Source organism: Sciurus carolinensis, chromosome 11, assembly GCF_902686445.1.
Source record: "Sciurus carolinensis chromosome 11, mSciCar1.2, whole genome shotgun sequence".
Lineage (NCBI taxonomy): Eukaryota > Metazoa > Chordata > Mammalia > Rodentia > Sciuridae > Sciurus > Sciurus carolinensis.
The window spans coordinates 68476194-68502612 of record NC_062223.1 but is presented as its reverse complement, the minus strand read 5'-3'; the positions used below and the strand labels follow the sequence as shown (position 1 = coordinate 68502612).

The following is a 26419-nucleotide window of genomic DNA, read 5'->3' as shown; positions in this document are numbered from 1 at the left end:
AGAAGCAATTTACCTGCAGCCCTGCCTCCCCTCAGTGAACAGAATATGTCACATTCCTCAGCAAACTGCCTGTCATCTGCAGGAGAAATTCAGGCCTGAGAAAATAAGAAATAAGTTACCCTGAAGGAGGAGACTTTTGTGACCAGAATGTATGGTTATGAATCCAATTAGAACGGGTTAGCATGGGTCAAGGAGACCTAGAGTTGCCATGACAGTGGGGATTTGAAAGTCTGATGTCTCTCTGCTGTCAGTCAGAAGTAAGGAGGTAAACCTGGGCCTGACTCCCTGGAAACTTCTCTGGGATTCCCACTAAAATTGGGGTACAGGAGACACACATTGTCCCTCTTCTCTCTGAGAGGACCCACTCTCTCCCTTGACAAAGTCCCCTTTCCCTTTTCCCTATCCCTCAATAAACTCATTCCTGTCACTCTGAGCAACATGTCTGAAATCTTTCTAACTTGATCACAAGAATTGGGTTTTAAAGAGGGGGTCTTCGCGGTGCCTCAATTTCTCAGAAGGCCCCAGTTCTGAAATAATGTGACTCAAGTTACATAAAAAACAATAAAGAATGTTGACATGGAAAAAATGCTCATAAAGGAACTCAACAAAATGTTGATGATTGCAGTTTTTCATGGTGAAATTTTAAATGACTTTTTTTTCTCATGCATATTCTCTCTAAGCAGCATATATTACTTTCAGATATTTTTTAAAAAAGCATAAACTTTTATATTTGAAATGCAGCTGTGTATGCAATTTGCTTTCCATTTCAGACTTGCTTTTATTAATCACATCTATTCTAAGTTATCTTTAGTGTGGGAAGATTACAATATCTTTAAATGTGTCTAAAGTACTGGTTGCTATTTGCCTAGATTTTCTGGAAGAAAACCATAACTTTATTTAATTTCTAGGACATTTTTTTTCTTGTCAAATTGCAGTTCCATATTTGTCTTTCAGATTTAAGCAGAAAAACATACTTTAAATTTTTCTAACTTTAAGCTTAAGTAAATTTGAATAAAAACACCAAATAATCCACTCCATGTAAATTTTCACAAATTTACATTCTTTGGTAACAATATCAGTCTCGATTGGGTTTTGCTGTAACAGAAAACCTAGTAAAGAGTGGACTAGACAAAGGCAAGGTGTATATTTCTCAAGTAAAAATCAGTAAGAAAAAAAAAAAAAACCAGGATTTTGAGGGATGTGGCACAATGCCATCACAGACCCAAGATCCTCAAGTTTTCCACTCAGCCTCTTTAAAGCCTGGCCTTCCCTATCATTCTTGTAACTTTTGCAGCAAGCTACCTGCTCCACCTCTATCATCCTGGCTACTTTCAGGTAGACAAAAGGGACAGAATAAAAAGCAGAAAGTCCTCCTTAATAAGTTATTCTCCTTTTTAAAGAGTGATAAGAGAATCCAAGAAGTCTCAATGAAGTTACAGGTCAGAGAATGGAGGAAGAAAAAAGATAAAACAATGTCATTTGAACTCATAGCTTCAAGCCAAATCAATGAGGATAAAGAAAAAGGAGAAAAAAAATCCCCACTCCCCATTCCTTTCCGAAGATGAGCCATCAAGACCAAGCCACATTCTACCGTTAGAACCAATCTAGCCAGAAATAGTAAAAGCTTCTGATTGTGGATGAACCTCCTCTTCCAGGATTCTTCCCACTTCTTCTAGGTTCGCTGTAGACGATTAATGTTTCTTCTCCCCAAAATATCATATAAAACATCCTGCAGTCATTTTTCCACCTACTCTCTTGCCATGCTGCTGGTAGCTTCTGGAATTTATCCCAGGAACAGTCCTTTTCACCTTTGGCTAGCTTCTGTAACAGCTCAGTAAACTCTTTATGTCAGAGACCTCTTTGTCTCCAATGCTTGAATTGACAAGAGTTTCATAAAGACCCCACCCAAGGAGGTCCACCTACATATAAGAACTACATCAGAGGCACCCTTATCTATAAGAGAAAATAGAAAACAGGCTATTTAATTGGATACACTACTGCCCTTAGAAAAGGGGGCTTTGTTATTAATGAAAAGAGAGAATGAACATACAGTAGGCAACTGAGTGGCCGCCTCAGCACTGAAATTAAGAACCACCACAGAGAGGAGTACAAGGAAGTGGCACAATTAAGCTATAATGGATGGAATGTAGAAGCAATTTTCATTCATCACGACATGAAATTCTAAAATTATGCCAAAATTTACTAGTGATCATTTCTGTCTCCTCAAATAACATCACAAATGCATGAAATCCTGGCATATACTTGGATACATGTGTGCTCATACACATACACATTTAGAATTCATGGAACCTAACTTCCTATCGTAATTCAATAAACATCTTGCTGATGCAGGCTTTAATTTATCATAAAGAACAAAGAAATTAAAAACAATATTACTTTAATAATCTTCCAAAATCTAGTGACCATTTAATAGAATTCAAATCCTTCAAGAGCAGGGTCTATATCATTGATATTTGGACTTCTTAAGAAATTTTTTTAAAGAAGTATTCTTCAGAAAAATTGGTTTGTACAGAAAAAATAATGTCTAACTTTCTTTGCTTTTTTTTGTTTTAGATAATTCTTACAGCAGAGATATGGCTCAGTGGTAGAGTTTGCCTTCATAAGTCTTACGTAACTGGTTCTTTTAAAAGTTGTGAGAAGACGATTTCAGGACACCAAGATATGGAATCCAATTAAAGCCTTATGTGAATGCTTATTTGATGCCCAACTGAAAATAATATTGCACAATGATCAGATATTATCCACAAGATTTCAGACTTTTGCTGATGAGATCTCTTTAGGTTTTTTGAAACTACAGTCAGATGTGCACCTCCACCTTCATTTTTTGGAAGGGGTAGATATGAAACTAAAAGGGTTTTTCCATCAACTGAAAGATTGCTTCATAGAAACAAATGACCAATTCTATTTTCTCCTCCAGAACAAAAATAAAGGATGGTGTTAATTCTTTTAATATCGATTCAGTGAGTGGAAACCTTTCAATTTCTTGCAGTAATATTAAAATATGAAGCAAGAATGAACTGTTACATTTCAATGTTGCAAAAATGCCCATTCTGAAAAAGATACAGACAGATATTGGTACAACTCAAGAACAACAAAAAATTGGCACAGTTAGATGATACCTGTGTACCATCAAGAAAAACAAAAATCATACATTACTTAGCCAGATTAGGGACATATGTTCCCTGTTAAAGAAATTAAACTTGGTTTCAGAAAAAAATAGTTTATAAGTGGAAAAGTAGGCCATATGATAAATGACCTTCAGAAATAATCACATGATGTTATCAAAACACTGCATGTTCTGGCAATTTTAAGAATACCCAAATTATAATAGCTCCAAATGACTGAATAAGAGCAATTGTGGTTCTCTGAATAAATAGTTGCTCTTTTCTATTCATTAATAAATAGATTCTATTCATTCACTATTTTTTATTTTTATTTGTAGACTTTAAGAGCTTGACCAAAGATAGTGGGACAGAGTGGATCTTTGTTTGATTGAACCGAGTTAAAAATATTTACAAAAGTAGTTCAATAACATCTATGAAAAGTCACAAACTAACTAATGCTTTGACCCTGACCCATCAAACCCAATTTCCAAAAGAAAATAGAATTCAAAATCCCAAAATTTATAAATATATATAGTTTCTTTATTTTAGTAGTGTCTACTATGACAAAAAAACAGGCACCATTAGTGCCACAACTAAACAAATTGTTGATGAAGCAGTTATTTCCAGTATGAGGAAATATCAACACATAAAGATGGCCATGATATATGGCCAAATATGGAAAACTCAACAAATCAATCATACTCAGATGAAGAAATGCAAAACATTTGTACCACATATTAAATTTAAATAGAGATCATTCAGGCAGAAACCAAATACTCCATGGCACCTAACTAAATCAGACTATCCAGAAAGTCACTTTTTTCCGCCATAATTTCACCAAAGCCCTTTTCATCTCATCGTTCCGCAGGCTGTAGATAAGTGGATTCAACAGGGGCGTGAGCAATGTGTAAGTCAATGATATAAGTTTCTTGGTTGCTGGTGAGTAGCTGGATTTGGGCTGTAAGTAAGTCATACTAGCTGTGCCATAGAAGAGGGTGACTGATGTGACATGAGAGGCACAGGTGGAAAAGGCCTTTTGCCTCCCAGTTGTTGATGGCATCTTCAGGATGGCAAAGAGGATTCGAAGGTATGACAAGAGTATCAACAAGAAAGGAACCAAAACAATCAAAATGGTGCCTGTGAAAGCATAGATTTCAAACAAGAAAGTGTCTGCACATACCAGTTCCAGCACTGCTGGGGTTTCACAAGATATATGATTAATTTCATTGGGGCCACAAAAGGGAAAACTAAATACCCATGTGGTTGTCACAGTTGCCACTATGATCCCTGACACCCATGAGAACATTACTAATTTCACAAACACACTTTTGCTCATCATCATGGGGTAGGCCAGAGGATGGCAGATGGCAGCAAATCGGTCATAAGCCATTGCACCCAGAAGAAAACATTCAGTCCCCCCTAAAAGAATGATGAAATACGTCTGTGCAAAACAGCCCACAAAAGAAATTGTAGTTCTCTCAGTGGTCAGGACCACCAGCATTTCAGGCATGATGGCTGCACTGAAGCTCACTTCCACCACAGATAAGTTCTGCAGGAACAGGTACATGGGGAAGTGGAGGGTCTGGTCCAGCAAGATGGCGGCTATGATGAGGGCATTTCCCATCAGGGTCACCAGATAAATAACCAAGAAAACCCCAAAGATATGCTCTTGGAGTTCAGGGAAGTTAGAGAAGCCCAAGAGGATGAATTCAACCACAGAGCTTTGATTCTGTCTTCTCATTTCAGGAGTGGAGCCCTGTATTATTCTCACAGACATAGTATACAAAGAATAAAGTCACAGTCCAGCTGAAAGTAGCAGCCTGAATTCAGCACAGACATTCTGGCAGAGGATGAAATAGTGGAGTTAATGAATCTATACAAAATTAAAGGAGAAGTAAAAAGGTTGTGTTTAGAAATCAGGTCTGAAAAATACAAAATAAGATTAAATTTCTATTACAACTTATACATATATTTTTTTAAATAAATACATCCTTAAAGTAAATATACATATTTTGTAATGCCTGTTCCAATTGAATAACATTGCTACAAATATCATTTATTTCTTTCAATTTCATATACATATATGAATATGGATAATTTAAGCCACAATATAAAATGTAAGATAGGTAGAAGAAGCTAACCCCAAAATTTTGATAATAATCTAATAGTTCATTTATAGTAATTTTCATACAAATGGATTTAAAATATTCCTTGGATTCAAAATGAGTTGCATTCAAATAGAGTTAATGTGATACTTAATGGTGACAACATTCTGTGGGAACACTCAAGGGGGTTATATTTCAGATGCACCTGTCTTAGGAAACACCACTAGACTGTGAGAAATGACTTCAAGCTTATTGATTTATGGCCAATTCAATTACCTGCATGTGAAATTTTTAGGGCCAGATCTTCCAGAGCCATCCTTCTGACCAAGACGACTTAAGAACAAGCCCAGGTTTTTGGTCATTCTGGAACTATAGTTTCAATATTTCCACTCTCTCTCCTCTTGTCTCTCTCTTTGTTCTCCCCAGTCTTCTCATCATCTAGAGGCTCATGAAATTACTAATTATTCAACAAGCTCTGATCGACCACCTACCATGTTCTAGACTCTGTATAGTCAAGAACACAGTAGAGTCCAGAGCTCAAAAGAGACCTACACATACTACCCAAAATAGCTGTGACCCTCAACAGTGAGATACATAAAATATACACTGTTACACCCCAGGACTCTCTAAGTCTACATTTTATACCTCATGCTGTCTTTTCATTGTCACCAACTGACATCACATATACATGTATAAAAATCTAACCACCCATTAGAGCATAACTCCTGGAAGGCAAAGATTTTACTTGCTTCTCTGTTGTCTACACAATGCCTACAAGAATCCCCTGGTTGTAGCAGATGTTAAGACAGTATTTCTAGAATAAATGAATAAAATACATTAGAAAAATTGGACTGCAAAAGAAAAGTGAAGTCAGAACATGACACAACCGGGAAACCACTGGCAAGTAATAACAAGTGCTTCAGAACATTTAAATGAGGGAAAGATTAGATGTGGACAGGGAGATGGAGATGACAGCCACAATCACAGGATGCCATCAGTGGGAGGGCCAGTAGGTAGGAGGAGGAAGGCACAGGGCAGGACATACTAGCTCAAGTCAGAGGCACATGACAATTGGACCAGAATGGAGCCCACTACTTCTTCTTTGATGTTCCAAAAACCAAAGGAAATTCAGCAGGGAGCTGAGGAAACCAGCAGGACAAAGAATCCCAGCCAGCTGAAGGTAGATGATCTCCTCAGTGCAGATTTGTAGGACATTAGCAACAGCAGAAGGCAAATCACTTTATTCCTGAGTTAGACCATATTAATATATTCAAATCAAATGCTTGTACAAACCATGACAATTATATGTATTTTGGATGTCAAACCTCTCCTAAAATTGCTAAACTGTTACTATGCAGGACGAAATATTTAAACTCATTTCCAATGGTTTAAAAAAAAAAAAAAAACAACACAATGTGTATTTACTTCCAAACGCTTAAAGTGAATAGGTTTTGAATTTAGAGTATCATTTAAAAAATAGAAATTTTATAAGATTGATTAAAAATATATATGGGATAAACATATCTTTGATAACACGGTAAGATAACCATGGTTGACATCAACTAATGGTTACATTTCAAAATAGCTAGTGGAGAGGATTTTGAATGTTTTCAATACAAAGAAATGAAAAACATCTGAGGTGATAGAAATGCCAATTACCCTGACCTGATCATTACAGATTGTGTAAATGTATTGAAATGACACACTGTATGCACATCATGAATATGTACAATTACTATGTATCAATTTTTAAAAACACACTTAAAAATAAAGAAAAACAACAAAAAGACCATGAGTGGTAAAGAACAATTGGCTATGTTCCCTCTTTTCTCTATGCCTTAAAAGACCATGATGTTGTCTTAGGCAACTCTGACAAGTGGTACTTAAGCAGGTTGCTCGTTTCCTTAGATTTCAGCCTGCTGACTATATATGGTTAGCATGGGACTTATTGATCAAGTTCCCTAGTTTCAAACTTCTAGGATTTCACAATTAGTGCATGTGAAGTTCTTATGTCTGTACTTGTGACCTGTACTTTTCTCAGAAAAAAGAAAAGAGAGAGAAAGAGAGAGAGAGAGAGAGAGAGAGAGAGAGAGAGAGAGAGAGAGAGAGAAAGAAAGAAAGAAAGAAAGAAAGAAAGAAAGAAAGAAAGAAAGAAAGAAAGAAAGAAAGAAAAAGAAACTGATCCCTGAGCACAAAGGTATGTCTTCAACCCCATCACCAGCCCTCCCTGAGAATTCTCAATGAAAAAATCCACTAATATGCACAGAAGCAGAAGCTGTTCTGTCTTACCTATTGACTCTGACTCTGTCACTTGCATGCTACTTTACCAGCAGTTCACCACTGACCAAAAGACAACTGTTCATAAATGCAATTAAGTGATTCAGTGCACTGGTTCTTAACCTCCTATGACATAAAATCATGTGCCCTGGTGAGTCCTTCAGGAGAGAACTTGGAATGCTTCCCACAAACCTTGTCGTATTTTGTATGATAGCTAGAGACTTAAACTTGGCCCCTCAAGTGAGAAAGCTCAAGAGAATGCATTGTGGAACACCACTTCTTCGTATGTCTACAGGGAGTGAAGGTCTGTACACGTGAGACTCAACTCCAATCTGATATCTCCCAATTAGAGGTGATTGCAGAGGCTGAAAGAATCTTTCAAAAGGGAAAGAAAGGAGAGGTGGGGTAAGGTGTGAGCAAAGGCAGGTGACAGAGGCAGAGGACAGAAAGCACAGTTTTGGCAATGATGGGAAATAAGGCAAGAGTGAAGCATCTATGTAGAAAGTTTGGATTCCCCTTGCGTAGTTGGTTTTCATAACTGTGACAAAGTACCTGATAAAATCAACTTAGAAGATGAAAGATTTATTTTGGCTCACAGTTATAGAATTTGCAGTCTAAGGTCAGCTAGCTCCATGGCTTTGGGCCTGGGGTGAGGCAGAACATCATGGTAGAAGGGCATTGTGGAACAAACTTGTTGACTTCATGGAGGCCAGGAAGCAGAAGGAGAGAGGTGAAGGGGTCAGAGACAAAACATAGTCCCCAAGGTGACTTTCTTTACTATGTCCTTTTACTAGGTCCCACCTCCTATGGTTTTCACCACCTCCCCACAATGTCATCAAATTATTAATCCACTGATGAATCAGAGTCTTTGTGATCTAATCTCTTCCCCAAAAGCTCCATCTCTGAACATTGTTGTGTTGGAAACCAAACCTTAAATACATGACCCTTTATGGGACATTCCAGATCCCAGATCCCAACCATAATCCCCCTGCACCCTGAACTTTTATTTTTGCAGACGAAATATAGAATCACTGAAATTTTTGAGAAAAGTTATTACAGCTGATTTCATGCACAGAGTTTCTTGTCTTGGATTGGCTAGGATGACTTGGAGCACATCACTGGACTTCTCTGCTTCTATTACTTTTGTAAAAGAAAATGTTGATATTAATCTCACAGAGTGTACATGAGAATCAGGGACTCTGAGCTCAGTGTAAAGAGGTTCAAGCAGTAAAGGGAACCATGGGCTCTGTCTCAATTGAGTGCAGAGTTGAATGAAACTGCAGGTTTGACTTCGTCCAGAATTCAGGTGATGTGCCTGGACTGAGACTCTCCTTTTCTACTTCTCATCTCTGATTCCTAGGAGAAGTCTTCTTCTCAAGAAAGCTCTCTCCTCCTGGCAACATTAAAGCTCCCAACAATATTTAACAATACTGAAACAGACTGCCTCCCCATACATCCCTTGTGGGCGAGGAAAAGGCTTCCTGTTGGAGGCATGGGCTGACTATAAGTTAATTACGAAGAAACTTATTTAATAGAAAAAACCATAGAAGACAATTATCTCTTTTGAATCAGGGGCATGATCAATTGAGCTGTCCATAAGGGACTGGCTCTAACAAAGACTGAAGCCTACACTTGGCTTATTTATAGCAGTACAGATCAAAGGAGGACAAATAGGAGCTTCCTCCATGAGAAACAGGATGGGGTGGAGTTAAGGAAGTCATTTAGAGAGTCATGTAGTGCATCTAGGACACAAAAATTCCTGCAGTGAGCCACTCCATGTGGAAACCACATACTTAAGGTCACCTGCAACAATCTCTCATGACTGCCAGGTCCTGAAAGCCAGATTTCCATGTCTGATGGTTCAACCAAACCTGATTTTGTTTGCTAGTCATGGGATGGCTTCCCACAAGACTGAATTTTGGGAACCCCTCCACCTTTGAATTGGGAACAAATTTTGTCTGCTGTAAAAGGAAGCTGAAGGGCTCCAACTACCTACACTGAACTATTTTCCTACAAATTTAACTCCATATTTCTGGAGCAGTGAGCACTGTAGCCTAGTCTCTTCCCCAAGGAGGTATTAGGGCCACTACATTCTCTCCAATCTGTATCCAGTAGGACATGTACCACTAACCTGAGGGTAGGGGATTTTCACTTACAGAATCTAATTCAAGGACCCCTCCTAAATCACTCTCTATAGTGGGTTTATAAGTCCAGGCATGATCCAGTCTCATGCCCCAGGAATAGGAAGTGCTGCTTAACATGCGCTTTCCTTGCTCCCACTCAATAAAATTCCACAGGGGCTTCTGTTGTTCCGATGTGTGCTATATCTGGATGTCACTGCCAGCATTGTAGGTGATAGATGATTTGTGAGAAAACACCATGATGTAATTTAGTGATCCTATATTGTCATATGTATATTACATTTCAATGAAAAGAGTGTGAAAAACATTTTAAGATACATTAAGATGATAAAAAGGAATAGAATTAATATCAATCTGTATTCTAAGCCAATATATCATTGACATAGAAATAGTCCACATATGGAGATCATATCTCAACAATCTCAAAGTTTAAGAGAGCAAATGGACAGCAAAGAAAAACATATGGGAATGTTGAAATAATAAAGTTTTTATTTAGTTAGTGGTGATTTTGAAGATTTTTGTCAGAAAGAAAATATTAATAAATTCAAAATCATATCAGTTATGTAAACATGATTCTTTGTAATAAAACTGCAAAAATTTAAAAAGGGAAATAAATCAAGGAAAGATAAGTTTTAAAATAGGGTATGAACTTATTCTATTTTATAAAAATGATATATATACAGACAAACACATCAGTGTTTTTACATCCATCAGAAACATCCGAAAAAATGCACAACAACTAATTTAAAGTGATTATTTTTAGGGCAGGGATTGGGAATGTGCCTTGAGCAACCTATGCCATTAACATAGATGGGACACATCTGTGTCTTTCTTCAATGTCAGTAATTATTGAATAACAATTTTTTATAAGTTGTATCACTTGCATGGCTTTTATTCACTGAAAGTACATGACACTAAATGGTTTATTTAGTGTCATGACCAAAGCAATCACAAGTTATTTGATTCCATTCCAATCTTAATTACTAATATCTTTAATATTGAATACACATCCCACTTTACACAATGATACATTATATAGGTTACAGAAAGACTGAACAAGGTTTAAGACAGCCACAGGGTTCCAAGAGGCCTACCCAGAGCAAAGGCAGAGAACAGATACAAAGAGTTATTGCAGGTGGTCATTTTGAAGATGTAGAAGGGTGTAGGCAGTCAGGGCAAGATAGCAGCAAGTGAGGAAGTCAAGGGCAGCTCCAGACCAAAGGGTTCTGGAGAAGATTCTCCAATGAGGTCAACTTCCCAGTTGATAAAAGTGAGACCAATCAGATAACTTCTGTACTCATGCACCTAAGCAAAGGATTCAATAGACAAACTAAAATAGGCACAGGACACAGGGAACACCAATAAATAATAGAGAAGAGAACATGGACAAAGGGAAGATAAGAAAGGGAGGAATTCCAGAGCCCATTTAAAGAACAATTCAACTGGGCGTGGTGGCACATGCCTATAAATCCAGTGACTCAGAAGGCTGAGACAGGAGGATTGCAAGTTCAAGACCAGCCTCAGCAATTTAACAAGGTCCTAAGCAACTTAGTGAGACCCTGTCTCAAAATAAAATTTTTTTAAAGGGCTAGGGATGTGGCTCAGTGGTAAAGCATCCCTGGGTTTAATCTCTAGTAACAATAAATAAATAAGTAAACAAACAAACATGCAATTCAAAACTTCTCTAATGAACTCCTGGTTCCAGACCCCCTTCTCTTTGGAGAAGTCCATTGCTATCACTTGCAATAAATCTCGGTTCATCTGCTAATTCTGTGTCCTGTTCTTCAGTTCTTTGCTGAATGGAGACAATAAAACCATTACCCCTAGGGTAACAATACAGGTGTTTTAAGGAACCAGTTTGAAGTAACTATTTTCATGAAAGGAAAGCACAAAACAAAAAGTATGCTTTTTCGGGGGACACGTGGCAAAAAATAAAAACTGATGAAATATTAACTGGCAGAGCTCAAGGGAAGGACAAATTTTTTAAAATTACATATACAATGTCCATATTGAAAATATTTATTAAAAGAATAGACACTGCAGAGAGATAAGGTTATAGAGAAAATAGAATGCTCAAATAAAGTAAAATGAAAATGAATAAGTCAAATAATTATAGTGAAAACTATGGACTTGAGAAACTAACAGAAAAGATGAAGTACATGCATAATCGATGCCCCTACAAAATCAAAACTTGTTTAAAAAAATTAGTTCAAGGAATGAGGATACTAATGAGATTGATCTCATATAAGTTTGGCAAGGAATGAACTGGAAAGAACAGTAAGGCTCCTGAAACAAGAGTTAAAGCAAGAGTTTATTGACTTGGTCCTGAAAAAATATATATATAAAGTTGGGCAGCATAAGGTTCAGGGTTGAAGCATGTTCTGGACATACAAAGTGGACAAGAAGGTGAAGGTCTTCATTTCCACATTAACAGTCAAGTGGCAATAGACTCAGTTGTCTCTCTCAGCAACTATCCCAGTGTTGACAAGATGTCCATAAGAAAAAAGTGACCACAGCAGCAGAGTGGAAGGCTAGCCCTTGACCACATGGTCATCCATTTACCAAGACCCCTTTAATTTACTATCGTCTCAGATGCACATCAAGAGCCAGTGAATAGGTGATGTAGGAATACAGTCATATACTGAACTGTGATACAAATAATGTGATCTCATTCCACATTGTAATTACTTAAATAGAAATTTAATCAATTTTAAATGAATTCATACAATACCAGTGAACAATCCAAATGTTTATACTAATTTCAGTATGCAATAAAGACCCTATCAAAATAATTTGATCTAGGTTAACCATCATGAACCAAAAGACCAATGCACATATTTCATTAATAAAAGCATGAATGGTCTATCCCCAAATAACAAATGCAAATTATAAGACACCCTACATGAAGCAGAATCTGTATACCTAATCTTAATTAATGTCATGCTATCAATTTTATTAAAAGTATACTTGAAGTAGTTGTGATAACTTTTTTAAAGGAGGTGTTTTTTTAATTCAAAGGTATAACTGGATAAGTAAATTTGTTTACAACCATTTCTGTGAAATACTTTTTAAAAAAATATGACCAACTTCTTTGCAAACAGCAGACACATACCTCAACTATGATGACCTAATTTTTGGTGGATAATGTACAATTAGGCAGAAATAGGTAAGCTCACACTGGTAGATTAACTATCAAATGCTCAATCAAAACTCAGTTTATGGTCTCTGCTTCGTGATCGATTTCTGTTCCCACTTTATCTTCTACCATCTTTTTGACTTCCTGATCGACTCCCCTGTTGACTTTGTCTACCTGACGGGCCACCAGAGAGACCACCTGATTGACCTGACTGGCCAGACCTGCCACTTGGCCAGGCACTCCTTTGTCTGGAATTAGAAGATGTATTTCCATCATAATATTCTTCAATTTCAGGTAATTTGGCCGGCACTGAGAGTATCCGATCTGAATCATGCCACTCTGCCTGTAACCTTTCTGACTCCGTTGTAGGAACATCAAAGCAAACATCCATATTTCTTTTTAGAAGGCACATTCTTGTAATTTGGGACACAGCATTACTACTCAGTTTTCTGTTAAATTCTTTCCACACACAGCTGACATCCTATATTTCTTCTGGGTTTTCCAGAGTCATAGTCAGAAATCCCTTATCAGAGGTGATCAAAGACCTTGGTTCGAAGTTTGATGCACCAGAAATATGTGCTAAAGCTGCAGTCAATGCATCCGCTGCCCTTTTCTCTTCTATCAGTCTCTGAGCTGATGGTCAGAAAAAATCAACATTAGCAAAAGAAACGGAAGTCAGAGACCTGATGGCATCCATGCTTTTAGATTTAACTAAATCCATTGTAGAAGGAACACCTACACGTTAAAAAGTAATTCCCACTTTTTGTTCCACATATCTTAGTTGACCTCTTTCTCTTAGTTGATAAAAACATATGCAAATTCCTGTCCAGCCAGCTCGACCTGTGCATCCAGAACGATGGATATAGGACTCAACATCCTGTGGAGAAGAACTTTGAATCACCAGGTCAAGCTCAGGAATGTCCAAAGCACAGGCAGACACATTGGTTGCCACCAAAACTTTAAAACTGCCTTCTCTGAAGCTTTTTAGTGTAATTTCTCTTTGGGACTGTGGAATGTCCCCATGCAAACACTGGGCATTCTGTTTTATATGTGAATTCACTGCCATTTCAGTTACATTCTTCTTAGTCTCACAGAAGATAATAGCCCTCCCCTCAGACCCACTACAGACTTGAAGGACATCTCCAATAACTGCTGGTCTCTGAGACCAGTGACACTGGATAGCCAAATGTTCCACAGTAGTTGCAGCCTTTCGAGTCATTTTTCCAACAAGGTCAACCTGTTCATATCTGGATTTCATGTATTTTTTTGCAACTTTGTATAGCCACTGTGGGCAAGCTACAGAAAAAAGTAAATTCTGAGGATTGTCTTCAGAATCAGTTTTGTAGGATTCGTGGATAATATCTTCAACTTGTTCAGCAAAACCTAAATCTAACATTTGATCCACTTCATCAAGCACAACATGGCGCAGTTTAGAAAGATCCAAAAAGCCCCTCTGCAAATGGTCTTTGATACGACCAGGAGTCCTAACCAAGATGTCAATACCATTTCAAATATGATTAATTTGGCTTTGATATGATGGTTCCACCATAAAAACATGCCACACTGGAGTTTCCTAGTTATATCTTTAAAGTCTTTGGCTAATTGATTTGCCGGTTCCCTTGTTGGAGCCAAAACAAGTACATTTGGCGAGCAGCTTTTTAAAATTGTTTCTTGATTTCTTTGGAGTCTTTCAATCAAGGGTATGGCAAAAGAGAATGTCTTTCCTGTTCCTTTCTGGGCTTGTGCAATTAAATCTTTTCCTTCATATAGAGGACCAAAGGTTTTAACTTGAATAGGAAAGAGATATGTTACCCCTCAACCTTTTAGAAGCTTTATAGTTTCTTCAGAAATAGAGAAATTAAAAAAGGCTCCTTCTTTCTGTTCACATGTTAGGGTCTCCTCTAATTTATTATCACTTGATTTATGAGTAGAACTTTCTAAGGATAATACTCATTTTGATTTTTTTTCATATTCATCAATATCTCTGTTTGGAAGATCTTTTCTTCTTGATTTATGAGATGTAGAAAATTCATCTGAAAGTCTGTTAAATCCTTCTTAAGTGTCTCCATTTAGCTTCTATTTCATTTTAGCTTTTTTGGGCTTGGGAGCATCATCCAGGTCATCTGTAACACCATTTTCTTTTGTTTCTGTTTTCTCATCCGAGTCATGATGGTGCCTGGACTTCCTCCTATCACTCCAGCATTGTGTAATGTGTTTTCAGTTTGTTTAAATTTTCATAATAACCCTATGAGGGAAGTACAGGTCCATAATCCCTTATCCGAAATTCCGATAGCCAAAAAGCTCTTTTGCCTCTCCTTCCTCTGGCTCTCAGACTCTTCCAAGGGTTCTTCCAGCTCCATAATGTCCCCCCAGAGGAGTTTCCCAGGCATTACTGGCCGCCGCCAGCTTCCTCAGGGCACAGTGGCCACTACCACCTACCGGCAGCGACAGCCAGCGACAGCGTGAAAGGAAGCAGGGTCAGGGCGGCCACGCGTCACTTCCGGGATACACCGCGGGCGGGGTCCCGGATGCTCCCAGTTTAAACTCTTCCCATCCGCCCCAAGCTCTCACCCAATGAGTGTGAGAGGTCTCCCCTGGCCCACCCTATTATGAAGTGATTGGCTTCTAGAATAAAAACCTGGCCAATCTCCATAAAGGACGAGCTCACTGATTAGCATAAATGATTCGGTTTCTGGCCCCCTCCCCCACAGTGTCTCTTCGGGGCTTCCCCCGTGATCATTTAAATAGTATTGAATATTCATTAACAACTCACTCAACATGTTGAAACTTAATTGGAATATATCCTCACTACTTTCCCCATTTGATATCATTGTTACAGTCTTGAATAATCAAGTGATATTTTCTTTTCCTTCACAGCTATGCTGCACAATAAGCTGCAGCCAAAATTAAAAGTACTAGCAGGGCACAATGATAAACGCCTGTAATCCCAGTGACTTGGGAGCCTGAGGCAGAAGGATCGGAAATTCAAAGTCATCCCCAGCAACTTAGCAAGCTGCTGAGCAACTCATGAGTTGTCTCTAAATAAAATATGTAAAAAGGATGGAGCTGTGGCTTAGTGATTAAGCGTCCTTGGGTTCAATGTCCAGTACCAATACATAAATAAATAAAGTACTGAAAAACACGTTTCTTATTTTTTCAATAAGCCACCTACACAGCAATGCAATTCTCCCCGAAAATTAACCCCATACCATCTGCCTTTGGAAAGTAACACAGGAATACCACCAAAAATTTAAATGGCAACAAGCTCCAAACTATCATTGAACCCATATTCAGATGTTCATTGTGTCTACAACAAAAGATATTAAGATATAAAAGTTGAAACAACAAATCAAGAGAGAGAATATTAAGTTTCTTACACAAAAATTACTGATCAAATGCCTTAATGAAAAGGATATTAGATAACATTCAAATATGATTCAAACTGACTTTAATCTTCAGATGAAATTTCTTTTAGTGAAAATCCACTTCATTTTAAACCTCCATTTTTCACTTTTGGCAGAAGTACTGATAAACTTAAAAATGGATTTTCCCACAACCCAATGACAACTTCAAATGAGAATAGTGTTTTACCACTTTATTGCCATCCCTAGAGAAGGAATTAAGTAACACTATTTCAGAGTTACTCTTAGAGAATAAATAGGTATCTTACTATTCTATAAGGGTAACAATGAAATAGGAAATAGGATGAAATGTTCTGGATTTTGCACCTGTGAAATTATACCCTCTGAAAAGTTCACACCATAAGTCCTGTGATGTAAGGACCATAGAAAATAGGAATAATTCATTAACCATATTATCTTCCCACAATAAACAATAAATTATCATTCGTTGTTTATAAAGAATATGAGTGCATTTTGACTTACAAATGAAAATTCAAAGAAAGTCTCTAAAATATTGGTCAAAGTGAAAGCAATATGTAATCTTGCCACATGAGAATTCAGAAATTGGATGCATCATTGCATAAATACATGTAAAAAATATATGTAAAAAGTACCAAGAGAAATCCAGTTTGGGATTATCCCTGTGTGATAGGAATAGTTCAGTTGAACTCGTTTGAGCCTGAATGCAATAATTCATTTTCTTACTGACTCTTTGAAAAGATTTTTTTCCCCAAAAATAAAAAAAAATCACAGACACACACTATTTGTTGGTCTCTTGAGGCTATGGCTGTTAATGAATCAGTGAGCCTTCAGGTCAGTTGGAAGTAGTTACAAGCATTCAAGGAAGTAACTCTACATTAGCAATTAAAATATATAAACAGGGAAGAGTGATTGAGCACTTGCTTAGCATATGCAAGACCTTGGATCTCAACCAACACACACCCACACTCATATATACATGTGTATGTGTAAATATCATTCATTCTATCAGAATGACATTGAGGAATTGATCACATCAAACTAAAAAAATCAATACATAAGAATCTATTAGACTAGATACTTATTGAAGTATCATCTTAATCACAATTCTCTGATAATAACCTGGATGCACATAATAGGTAAATGCGTGATCAGATTGTTGCATCATGTACTACAGAAACTTCAGTATCTCTTTAAAAACAATGACAGGGCTGGGGGTATAGCTCAGTGGCAAAGCACTTGCCTAGCATGTGTGAGACACTGGGTTTGGTCCTTAGACCACATAAAAATAAAGAAATAAAATAAAGGCAAGCTGTTCATCTACAACTGCAAAAAAAAATTTTAAACAAATGACAGCACTTCAGTATTAAAAGAGAAGCAGCTCGTGCTACATATGCAAACTCAAGGAACTCAACAATGTAAACACACTAATACCAAGAAATATAATCTGTTACTATCAATTATATTTAAATATACTTCTGTTGAGTACTGAGCAAATATCATATGGCTTCTCAACAAATCAGACGGTGTGTAAAACCACTGCTCTCTGCCATAATTTCACCAAAGCCCTTTTCATCTCATCGTTCCGCAGGCTGTAGATAAGTGGATTCAACAGGGGTGTAAGCAACGTGTAAGCCAATGACATCAGTTTCTTGGTTGCTGGTGAGTAGCTGGATTTGGGCTGTAAGTAAGTCATACTGGCTGTGCCATAGAAGAGGGTGACTGATGTGACATGAGAGGCACAGGTGGAAAAGGCCTTTTGCCTCCCAGTTGTTGATGGCATCTTCAGGATGGCAAAGAGGATTCGAAGGTATGACAAGAGTATCAACAAGAAAGGAAGCAATATAATCAAAATGGTGCCTGTGAAAGCATAGATTTCAAACAAGAAGGTGTCTGCACATACCAGTTCCAGCACTGCTGGGGTTTCACAAGATATATGATTAATTTCATTGGGGCCACAAAAGGGAAAACTAAATACCCATGTGGTTGTCACAGTTGCCACTATGATCCCTGACACCCATGAGAACATTACTAATTTCACAAACACACTTTTGCTCATCATCATGGGGTAGGCCAGAGGATGGCAGATGGCAGCAAATCGGTCATAAGCCATTGCACCCAGAAGAAAACATTCAGTCACGCCAAAAAGAAGAATGAAATACATCTGTGCAAAACAGCCCACAAAAGAAATTGTAGTTCTCTCAGTGGTCAGGACCACCAGCATTTCAGGCATGATGGCTGCACTGAAGCTCACTTCCACCACAGATAAGTTCTGCAGGAACAGGTACATGGGGAAGTGGAGGTTCTGGTCCAGCAAGATGGCGGCTATGATGAGGGCATTTCCCATCAGGGTCACCAGATAAATAACCAAGAAAATCCCAAAGATCTGCTCTTGGAGTTCAGGGAAGTTAGAGAAGCCCAAGAGGATGAATTCAACCACAGAGCTTTGATTCTGTCTTCTCATTTCAGTAGTGGAGCCGTATATTGTTTCTGCAGACATAATCAAAGAATAAAGTCACAGTCCAGCAGCTGAGAGTAGCAGCCTACATTCAGCACCGGTATTCTGGCAGAGGATGAAAGGAGGAAACCATCTTCACAAAAACTTAGGTTACAACATTTGGAGAATGGCAAAATACTAGGATTAATGAATCTTTCAAATATAAAAATAAAAGTGAAGAATTCTTATGTAGAAATTTGGTCTTAAAAGTGCAAAATGTTATCAAATTTCTATTACAACTTGAACACAAAGTAGTTTTAAAGTAAACATACCTTTATTGTATATAAAGACATTTTGTAACACTGGTTCTAATCCCACATTACCACAGGTATCTTTCAATTTCGGCAACATTTGTAAATACAAAAATGAAGACTACAGAAAATAAAGTGTGATAAAGTAGATAAATGGAAAAAGTTAATCCCAATTTTTGATGATAATTCAGTTAGAGTGAATTTTATGCAAGTTTACTTAAATATTCATTAGATTCAAGATGAATAGAACTTTGTGTGACATTTAAAAGTGACAACATTTGAACAGGGTTATATTTTAGATGCACCTGTCTTGGATAACATCTCTAGACTATGTGAATTGGCTTCAGGTCTATTAATTTCTTATTGATTTCTGGCCAATTCTATTGAGATTTACTGGACTATGAAATATTTAGAGCCACAGATCCAAGAGTCGTCCTGTGATCATGATGATTTGAGGACAAGCCCAATTTTTGCTCATTCTGGAGCTGTAATTTCAAAGTTTCCACTCTCTCCCACTCTGTCTCTCTCTTCCCTCTCCCCATTCTCCGCATAAAGTGGGTCATGGACTCATTAATTATTCAACAAGCTCTGATGGACCTACCATATTCTAGACTCTGTATCATAAGGAACATGATAGACAACAGAGCTAAGCAGAAACCTAAACACACTACCTAAAATAACTGTGACCCTCACCAGTAAACTACATAAAATAGTACTCCATTATGCCCCCAAAACTCTCTAACCCTACCCCTTACACCTTCATCTGCATTTTTCCATTTTTACCCACCAATATTATATACACATTTATAAAAATATCATTCCCACCACAGTACAATCCCTGGGGAAAAGGTTTTTTTTGCATTTTGGTATCTACACAATACCCACAGCAATCCCCAGAAAATTACACATGTTACAACAATAATTTTAAACAAATAAATGGAACATATTAAGAAAATTAGACTCTAAACACTAGTGTCTAAAAGCAAATTGAAGCCAGTACACAGCAGGATTGGGAAACAACTGGCAAGTAATAACAGACAATTTAAATGAGGGAAAGATTAGATGTGGACGGGGAGATGGAGATGACAGCCACAGTAACAGCATGCCATGGGCGGAAGGGCCAGTAGGTGGGAAGCAGATGGCACAGGGCAGGACACACTTGCTCAAGTCAGAATCACTTCATAATAATAGGACTAGAATGGAATCCACTGCTTCTTCTGTGATGTTCTGCAAACCAGAGGAAATTCAGCAGGAAGCAGAGAAAGCCAGCAGGACAGAGAATCCCAGCCAGCTGAAGGTAGATGATCTCCTCAGTGCAGATCTGTAGGACATTAGCAACAGTAGAAGGAAAGTCGCTTTACTGCTGAGTTGGACCATAGTCTTGTATTCAAATCAAATGCTTGTATAATCTCTGAAAACTATATGTTTTTTCAATAGCAAAAACTCACTTAAAAAAGTAAAATATACTTTGCAGGGCCAAATAATCAAAACTCATATCTAATGGCAATAATAATAATAAGCAAAATGTGTTCTCAGTTCCAAATGTTAGAAGTGAATAGGTTTAAAATTTACAAAATTTAAAGTGTTATTTTTAATTTGGGGAATATTTATAAGACTCATTAAAAGCAAGTTTTGAAGAAAATTAACACGGCAAAGTAATAGGGTTGACAACAGCTAATTAATTGCACAATTCAAATACTAAGTAGAGAGGATTTTAAATGTTCCCACACAAAGAAATGAAAGACATCTGAGGTTACAGAAATGTCAATTACATTTAACTGATCATTAAAGATTGTGTGCATGTTTTGGAATGATATAATGTACACTATGAATATATGCAACTACTATGTGTCAATTACAAACAAAACATATACTTAAATAATAAACAACAACAACAAAACCATGATGTGGTCACAATTGACCACAAATACTCTTCATTTGCTCTTTACTATATGCAAAATCTTCATGATTTTAATTATGAGGGCACTTTTCTTTGAAAAAAAAATATCAAACCAAGAAGTCTGATTCAAACTGATTTCAGCTGTGCCTACTGATCCCCGAGCACTGAAACATGTCTTCAACAGCCTCATCCCTGAGAACTCCCAATGAAAAAAAACAAAACAAAACACTAACAGGCACACAAGCAGAAGCTGCACTGTCTTACCTATTGACACTGACTCTGTCATTTGCATGCACGACACCTGTTCATAAATGCAATTCAGTGAATCAGTGCACTGATTTTTAACCTCCTATAACATAAAATCATGTCCCTCAGGGGTCAACTTGGAATGCTTCCCACAGGCCTCCGCATATTTTCTATGATAGCTACAGAGACTCGAATCTGGTCCCTCAGATGAAAGCTCAAGAGAACGTATGTGGAGCACCACTACTCCTTATGTCCAGGGGAATTGAAAGCCTTATACACATGGGAGTCAACTGAACATGACATCTCCCAGTACGAGTTTTGTGAAATCAGAGGGTGAATGAATGCTGTAAACAGGGAAAGAAGGGAGGAGTCAGGTGAGGTGTGAACAAAGGCAGGCAGCAAGTGAAAGATTTAACTGGACAGAATGCACAGTTTGGGCAATAGGTGGGAATTAAATTAAGGCAACAGGATCGAAGCCTCTGACATTTAAGTCTGGATGCCCCTGAGCCCTGAACTTGCATACCTTCCAGAATAAATACAGAGTCACTGACATTTTTGAGAAGAGGTTTTATTACAGTTGATTTCATACATAGAGCTTCTTGACTTGTGGTCAAAAGAGCTGAACTGGCTTGTATGAAGTGGAGCACATCTCTGAACTTCTCTGCTTCTACTACGTTCCCTATAAAAGGAAAACATTGTTATTATTCTCACAGTATATACATGAGAATCAGGGACTCTGGGCTCAGAGTAAAGTTGCTAGAGCAGTGAAGGAGACCATGAACTCTATTTCAGGAGAGTAAGAGGGTTGTATGAAGCTGCAGGCAATGTGCCTGGACCAATGTTCTCCTTTTCTACCTCTCATCTCTGATTTCTAGGAGGAGAATCCCTCTCGCTCCTAGAAGCAATAAAGATGCCAACACTTACAGATACATTCTCTTTAATCTGTGTCCAGAAGGAAATATACCATTAACCAGAGAGAAAAGGTTTTCAGTCACAGAATCCAATCCAAAAACCCCACCTCCTAAGTCATTCACTAAGGTGGGATGACATTCTCCAGGGGTAGGACCTGCTGCCTAAAGTGTGTTTTCCTTATTCCTGCACCATACAATCCTACAGGGGCCTCTGTTGGACCAGCATTTTGTATGTTCAGATGCTATCGACTGTATTGCAGGTGATATACACTTCGTGAGAAGTCATAGTCATGCGGACAAATGATCACCACATATTTGCCTATATTTTACATTTCTTTGAAAAGTGTGTAAAAAACATTTCAGACACATGTTGAGATGATAAAAAGGTCCTAATATTTATATTGATCTCTAATTCAAAGTCATTATGCCATTGATACATAAGTAGTACAAATGCGGAGACTGTACCCCAGCGTCCTCAAACTTTAAAAGAGCAAATACGCAGCAAAGAAGTTTATATAGGAAGAAAACTAGTATTATTTTTATTTAATAGATGATAATGAGACTAAACATGGGATAAAAAGAACACATTTTACATCCTTCACAGTACACTTTCATCCCTAATTATCTATGGAAACTTTATAAAATCTGACTTTTTTTTTCCAGAAAGAAAATCTCAATAAATTCCAAAATCTTAGCCATAGAAACAGCATTCCTTGAAATAAAACTGCAAAGAGTAAACAAGAAAAAATTCAAACTAGTCTTTCCTCCCCACAGTATGCCTGCCACCTTCCTCGCCACTGGGGCTCAGTTTCCCCTTCCAAGAGCAAGGCAGCCATAAGCCCTTGGGAGATATTTTTACCATGATGGATTGGTTTGGAGATACATCAGAAGGTGACATAGACCATTCTTTCCTTGACAGTGACTTTGAAGAAGTAAAGAAATGTGAAAGTAAGTTATTTTTTGACAAGCAAAAGGATAACTCCAGAGAGAGAATAAATAAGGATACAGAAAATGAAAACTTGAAATTTGGAATACAGACAAAAGAATATTGTCTTACTGAGAATGAAAATGAAAAAGAGAGCAAAAGTTCCTCCAAATGAACACCTTGTAGAGAATCATATTATGCAAACCACTTCTTTAGGATCCAAGAAAACCTTGTGTGATGCTGCAACAGGAACTAAAGCACACTTACCCATTCCAAATAGAATTCAAAATAATGTAAAAGAAGGTGAGGATAATTACTATACAGACAGACAGGAAAACAGTGATGATGGAAAAAAAAAAACATCACGTGAGTTCCAAGCCAGCTAAATTATCTAATAACTCCAAATAAAAGCATGAGTCAAAAGCATTCCAAAGTTAGCTCCTCTTCCTCTTCATCTTTGTCTTCTTCATCTTCCAATTCAGACACAGACCATTCAGGTGATGTCTCTGATATCTATAAATCTCTTTCACGTTCTTCACCAAAGAAATATATATCTGGCATAACCTTTTATCACCAAAACAAAAATGTAAGTCAGAAATAAAATCAACAAGAACACAACCTTCAAGCACTAAACCAAAAATTTGTGACTATATGAGGGAATCTGATGATACTGTGACAGATGTAACTCCTTTATCAACTCCACATATCAGCCCTGTTCAATGTTTTGAATTGGACACATCAGATGACCAAAAAGTCAAAGTTCAAAGGCAGTCAAAATGTGAGCAGATGAAGATGTTGAAGTTTTAAAAAATGAGTCAAGACATTTGAAAGCAGCCAAGAAAGGGAAAGAAAAACATGGACCTAATTTTGCCCCAAAGTCACCAGGGTTTGATTATGCTTTAGATCACAGTTATAAACAAAAAGTCCTACAGGATACAATGGAACTGAATCATCTTTTAAAAGCTTTTCTGCAATTAAATAAAAAGGGACCACAAAAACATTGCTTTTATCAACCCTCAGTAGTACCTAGGAAAACTACTCTTTCACAAGAGAAGAGGTGAGAATCAGGAAAATTGGAGGCTTTTGAAAGAAATGTCAAGGGCAGGCTGAAAAACCAGGAAGCAAAAGTACAATTCCCAGAAGATTCATTGGCCATCCCTCTAAGTTATGTTATAGTACTCTCAGTAGCCAGAAGGAAAAACAAAGGTTTAAAAGAGAAAATGTGGCTTTATTGAGAAGACTTGAACTGTGAAGCCGGGAATGGATATGAAACACTCAGAACAATTAATAGACTATCATCTAATATAGGTCATCTCAACCCAGCACCACCCTCCAGAGGAGTAAGGATATGCACTTGGCCAATCTGCTGCCCATTAAGAGGAGCTTCCAGGACGCCAGTGTTTCTAGTGGTCTCAGTTGTAAGACTGAGCAATTAGTTTTTGACACATCCAATGGCCTGTTTCTATGATTTAGCCCCTACCCCCACTGTCTGTACTGCTTGGTTATAAAACACTTTTACTTTAAACATCATTCATCCAATTTTTATTGATGTTTTTGTATATTACTATAATTCACTGTGTGAACATCTGCAAATCTTTTTTCAGCGAAGTACCTAAGAGTGAGTTAATTTACGGTTATTCAATGCAAAATTGTTGTCAAAAATTTACATCACAATTTAATGTAAAACCAGTGTTTACTATGAGTGCGAATTTATATGAAATGCATATGGATTTATTAGAAATACATGTTTAGTGCTGGTGATATATCCCATCACATAGAGTGCCTGCCCCGCAAGTTCGAGACCCAGGTTCAAGTCCCCAGCGCTGTTAGATTGCGGAAATAACAAACAAACAAACGAAACAAATTCAGAAATACATGTTTATTTTCTCAATATAGAAATTGATTCAGTTATGATGTTGATAAAACAATAGTGATAGTATCATTGCATGTTGGACCCAAGATGTTCGCCATACAGTTCTCATTTTATGTTATTTTCTTCTCTTACAAGTTTTGAATCATGAGCTTACTTCTTATTTGACTTTGTTTTCTATTTGCTTCAGAACATATATGGTGAGTCATACCTGATTTATGATAGTTACACTTTGTTATGAAACATCCTGAAATTTGTTTTCATGGCTGGAATTGATTTAGATTTGATGAGCAGATTGAGAAAAGCTTGTACTGGGGCAATCCTTACAATTTCACCAGAAGTACTTAGTACTTCTGTGCCAGTGCACTGTTAGGCCTTAAAAATTCGATTAGCCATTCCAAACCTTCTCACACCATGAATATTAGAAAGTTCAATGTAGAAACTCCTCTTTTGTGTTTTTGTACATTCAGGTAAAGTAGTATTAATGATTCTGACAAAGGCGGTGGGCATTAGAATTACAGTCTACTTCCTTGTGACTAGTTTGAGTGCAGACCAAATCAGTTGTATCATGAGCAAACACAAGGGGGTTTTTTGGATCAGTTAAATAGCACCACCAGTTTGAGGAGACAAAAAGCAGGTCCCAAGTATGTCATATCAGTGTGTTGAGTGATGCTGTTAGTGTATTTTGTGGTGATTTAGCATTTATTAAGGGAGAAAAAAGAAAAGAATAAGAAAAATACTTTAGAAATTCCAGTTAGTGTTTATGGTGTCTGAAAAAGAACACTAAAATATAAACAAAAAGAGAAATAAATTGCACATTTGTTGAGGCTATTACTTTAAATATTATCTGATTTTTCCATTTTGCTTTGGTTTGGTTTATTTGGTTGAATTCTGGAAATATTGTTTCCCCAGTCTCAGATTTAAAAGCCTAGCTATTTCGATGGAATTGTTAGTGGTAAATAGGGTATAATGCAGTTGACATTTGACATTTGAATATTTTTCTGTCAATCTATAAGTTCTTATTTCATACCAAGTATGATATTTCACAGTTATCACTGTTTTTCATTACCAGACTTTTCAGTATACCCTTACAATGTATAAGAAAGTTTTCATATTAAATGATAAATCTTTATTTACCATGAAATTCCTATAGACACAGCAAATTTTTTTTTTTTAATTTTTCAGTGCTCAAGGTCTGTGGTATATGTGCTGCTCTTCCTTTTCTTAGAACCTTTAGCAGTAAGGCAGATTTCATTTTACTAACCATTAATTCATAATTTCTTGGTGTTACTTTATATTCATAAATTTTGTTTAGGATAGGGTACATAGAATGTGGCAATAATGGAATTTAAAAAGTTACAAGAACACAACCTGGCTATGAGGTTTTTCTGCTGCTTTCTTCAGTTCACAATGTTCTTTGTCATTATTTGATGTTCTGGTGAACAAGTTTTTACATCTGCTGTCTATATAAGCTTTAGCTGTACTAAACCAAGGTTTTATTTTATTTTGTTTTTTAACTTTTTGCACTTTTACTATTTGTTTACAAACTTGTCTTTAAGGAGAAGATAATGCTCATCATCTGGAAATTTATCCAAGGTACTGGGGATTTAACCCAAGGGAGGGCAGGGCAGTTTTCCACTATGCTACATCCCCAG

General features: G+C 37.2%; 2 protein-coding genes and 2 pseudogenes across 2 annotated transcripts; 1 reads left to right on the top strand and 3 right to left on the bottom strand.

Moving 5' to 3' along the window:
- Positions 1-3921: 3921 nt before the first annotated feature.
- Positions 3922-4902, bottom strand: LOC124959503 (olfactory receptor 10A3-like). Its single transcript, XM_047517930.1, has one exon. The coding sequence runs from the start codon at positions 4900-4902 to the stop codon at positions 3922-3924; it is 981 nt and encodes a 326-aa protein (XP_047373886.1).
- A 7946-nt stretch (positions 4903-12848) lies between these two features.
- LOC124960407 (ATP-dependent RNA helicase DDX50-like) lies at positions 12849-15174 on the bottom strand (annotated as a pseudogene).
- A 2509-nt stretch (positions 15175-17683) lies between these two features.
- Positions 17684-18628, bottom strand: LOC124960436 (olfactory receptor 10A3-like). Its single transcript, XM_047519200.1, has one exon. It carries the CDS (start codon positions 18626-18628, stop codon positions 17684-17686), a length of 945 nt encoding a protein of 314 aa, XP_047375156.1.
- A 4204-nt stretch (positions 18629-22832) lies between these two features.
- Positions 22833-24362, top strand: LOC124959502 (cilia- and flagella-associated protein 97-like; annotated as a pseudogene).
- Positions 24363-26419: the final 2057 nt, after the last annotated feature.